The sequence below is a fragment of the Lycium barbarum genome, chromosome 8, assembly GCF_019175385.1.
Source record: "Lycium barbarum isolate Lr01 chromosome 8, ASM1917538v2, whole genome shotgun sequence".
Classification (NCBI taxonomy): domain Eukaryota; kingdom Viridiplantae; phylum Streptophyta; class Magnoliopsida; order Solanales; family Solanaceae; genus Lycium; species Lycium barbarum.
Genome location: NC_083344.1, coordinates 78,113,279 through 78,117,153, shown reverse-complemented (window position 1 = coordinate 78,117,153; position 3,875 = coordinate 78,113,279). Strand labels below are relative to the sequence as shown.

At 40.1% G+C, this 3,875-nt stretch overlaps 1 protein-coding gene across 1 annotated transcript; it reads right to left on the bottom strand.

Annotated features, from left to right (window-relative positions):
- Positions 1–421: 421 nt before the first annotated feature.
- On the bottom strand, positions 422–961 carry LOC132607895 (uncharacterized). The gene has a single exon (XM_060321973.1). The coding sequence runs from the start codon at positions 959–961 to the stop codon at positions 422–424; it is 540 nt and encodes a 179-aa protein (XP_060177956.1).
- Positions 962–3,875: the final 2,914 nt, after the last annotated feature.

Genomic DNA, 3,875 nt, shown 5'->3' with positions numbered 1-3,875 from the left:
AATATACTTAATAATGCTTGATCCTTACATTCCAAAGTGGTTTTGCTTAACCATAACTCAATTTACTTATGTTTTAAATTTGATAAGTGCGTCTTCAAAGATACGGGGTGTAACAAAGAGCGGCACACACAATCATTTTTTACCTGGATGACTTTTTGCCTCAATTCCAAGCCCGTTTAAGTGCTTACCTTACTTTTTCCTTCGAATTGCAACTCCAAAATCCTGCAACATGAACAAATGGGACCTATAATTGTAAAAACGTTGGGTTGCCTCCCAACCAGTGCCTTAGTTAAGGTCGTGGCACGACACTTTTTGTATTTTTCTCATTTATTTATATTTTTTTCTTAATTGCTAATTATACAAACACGGGTTGCCTCCCGAGAAGCGCTTGATTTAACGTCACGGCACGACACAGGCTCTCTTAAGCCTTTTCCAATTCCACCGAGGTCCTCTCGCGATCAGTGACCTCTCCAAAGTAGTTCTTCACTCGTTGCCTATTCACCAAAAATGACTCGTCAGAATTCAACTTTTTCAACTCAATTGCTCTATGTGCTGTCACACGCACTATCTCAAAAGGTCCAGACCACTTATTCTTGAACTTCCCGCAAAAAATCTTCGGCCGGGAATTATACAACAAAGCTAACTGCCCAGGCTCAAACTCACGAGGTTGGATGTGCTTGTCGTAAATTCTCTTTGTCCGCTCCTTGTACATCTTCGCGTTCTCATATCCATGATAGCAAAATATATCCAACTCGTGCAATTGCAACAACCTCTTTTTGCCAACTTGTACCAAGTCCAAATTCAGCTTCTTTATCGCCCAATAAGATCTGTGCTCAAGCTCAACCGGTAGATGACAAGCCTTGCCAAAAATGAGCTTATATGGAGATATACCAATGGAAGTTTTATAGGCTGTTCTGTAAGCCCACAGAGCATCATCAAGCTTCAATGACCAATCTTTCATACTCACGCTCACAATCTTCTCTAAGATTCTCTTAATTTATCGATTTGATACCTCCACTTGACCACTCGTCTTGGGATGATAAGTGGTCGCTACCTTGTGTTTTACCCCATACTCGAGCAATAATTTATCAAAGAGCCTGTTATAAAAATGCGTACCTTGATCGCTGATGATGGCCCTCGGGGTTCCAAACCTTGTGAAAATATTCTTCTTCAAAAATCTTGCTACCACACAAATATCATTGGTGGGAAGTGCAATGGCTTCCACCCACTTCGAGGCATAATCGACAGTCACAAGGATGTACTTGTTCCCTTTGGATGGTATGAAGGGACCCATAAAATTGATACCCCAACAATCAAACACTTCGATCTCCAGAATGCCATTCAAGGGTATTTCTAGCGGTTTTAAGATGTTCCCAGTCCTTTGACAACTATCACATGCTTTCATGAAGTCATGGGCTTCTTTGAACAATGTTTGCCAATAAAATCCAGACTGAAGTACTTTTTTAGCTGTTCTATCTCCGGCGTGATGACCCCCATAAGGTGATGAGTGATAACTCTCAAGAATCGAAGGGACTTCTTCCTGTGGAATATATCTTCTTATCAACTGATTTGTGCCAACTCTATAGAGATATGGCTTATCCCAAAAGTAGAACCTACTGTCGTGTAAGATCCACTTTTTCTTCTCATGATTAGCATCTGGAGGATACACCTCACTTACCAAAAAATTCAATATGTCTGCATACCACGGTAGTTCGTCTATTTGAAGAGAAAAAAGTTGCTCATCTAGGAAAGTCCCCTTAATCACCACATCTTCATCAACCTGTTGTCGATCTTCCAGCCTCAATAAATGGTTTGCTACTTGGTTTTCTGTGCCCTTTCGATCAAGAATCTCGATATCAAACTCTTGCAGTAGTAGCACCCAATGAATAAGTCCGGGCTTCACATCCTTCTTGGCAAATAGATAGCAAACAACAGTGTGATCAGTATAGACAATCACCTTGGTCCCCACCAGATAAGATCGAAATTTGTTAAAGGCGTAAACAATCGCCAATAAATCCTTCTTTATGACTGTATCGTTCATCTGGGCTGCGTCAAATGTCTTGCTGGCATAATAAATAGGATGAAAAATCTGGTCCCTTTTCTAACCAAGAACAGCCTCCACAGCAAAATCACTTGCATCACACATCAACACGAATGGCAAAGTCCAATCTGGTGCAATGTTAATAGGTGCAGTCACTAACCTCACCTTCAGCTTGGAAAAAGCCTTCAGACAGGCTTCATTGAATATAAACTTCACATATTTCTCTAACAGCTTGCACATCGGATTAGTAACCTTACAAAAGTCGTTGATGAACCGCCGATAAAAGCCTGCATGCCTAAGAAAACTGCGCACTTCCCGAAAAGAAATAGGAGGTGGCAATTTTTCAATCGCCTCAATCTTAGCCTTGTCAATCTGAATGCCCTTGCTGGATACTTTGTGCCCAAGAACAAAGCCTTCTCAAACAATGAAATGGCATTTTTCTCAGTTAAGCACCAAATTCGTCTATTCACATCGAGCTAACACAGTATCGAGATGGCTCAAACAATCATCAAAAGAATCCACGAAAATCGAGAAATCATCCATGAATACCTCCACATAGTTTGCCACCATATCAGTGAATATAGCCATCATGCATCTCTGGAACGTACCTGGAGCATTACATAAATCGAAAGGCATCCTCTGGAATGCGAAAGTGCTATATGGACATGTGAAAGTGGTCTTTTCTTGATCCTCCGGTGCAATCATAAACCTGAATAACCATCCAAAAAGCAATAATAATCATGCCCGGCTAATCAATCCAACAACTGGTCCATGAGAGGCAAAGGAAGGTGATCCTTTTTGGTTGCAGTGTTCTACTTTCGATAATCAATGCAAATCGACCAACCAGTAATAGTTCTCTGAGGTACCAGCTTATCTTTCTCGTTCTTCACCACAGTCATGCCCCCTTTCTTCGGGACACATTGAACGGGGCTCACCCATTTGCTATATGAGATGGGGTAAATAATGTAGCTATCAAGTCACTTGATCACCTCTTTCTTCATCACCTCTTTCATGATTGGGTTAAGCGTTCTCTCACATTCAACACTGGCCTTGCTTGTTACACCCCAAAAAATTTCGTGTTACCAAGACTGTATACGGCTTAGTATGAGCTCAAGGGAGAATAAAGTGATACAAGGATTAGGGATGAAGATTACATGATATGAGTATAAGAATATATATGTATATATATATATATATATATATATGAAATTTGGAGACCGTATAGAGTAAATCAGCTAACACGCTACTTGATGAATAGCCCTCGTAACCGTAAGTTAAGGTGGGACCCATATGTAGGGGTTTTATAAAGGACATATGAAATGTGATATGAGTAGTGCATTGGAAGTTGAGCAAATCTTAAGAAGGACCCTTAAGCCAAATATGGGCATAAGCCCTCCAAAAGGATAATTTAAGGATACGTTTTCGGATGATCTGAATTAAAGGGGCCAAAACACTATTATAAATTGGGAATTTGGAAACACACCAAAAACGAAAGTTGTATATAGTTGAAATATCTTTCCATCCATAGGTCGTGGGCCCTCATAAGATATCTGGATCAAGAATTATGGCCATTTTATGATAAAGACTTCAAGCTGCCAAATGGCTTCCGCAAGTCCCACTTGAGAAGGTCGGTTGAACCGACCTATGAGGGGTATAAATACACCATTAACTCCATTTTTTCGGTATTTTACAATATCAAAAGTCCTAGAAACTTCCCAACACAACCCCCAAACATTTATAGCCTATTAAATCAAGAATTTAACAAGATTACACCAAACTAGTCCATGAAAGGTTATTGTTCTTGCTTCTACTTGATGTTGTGGTAAGTTTGGTC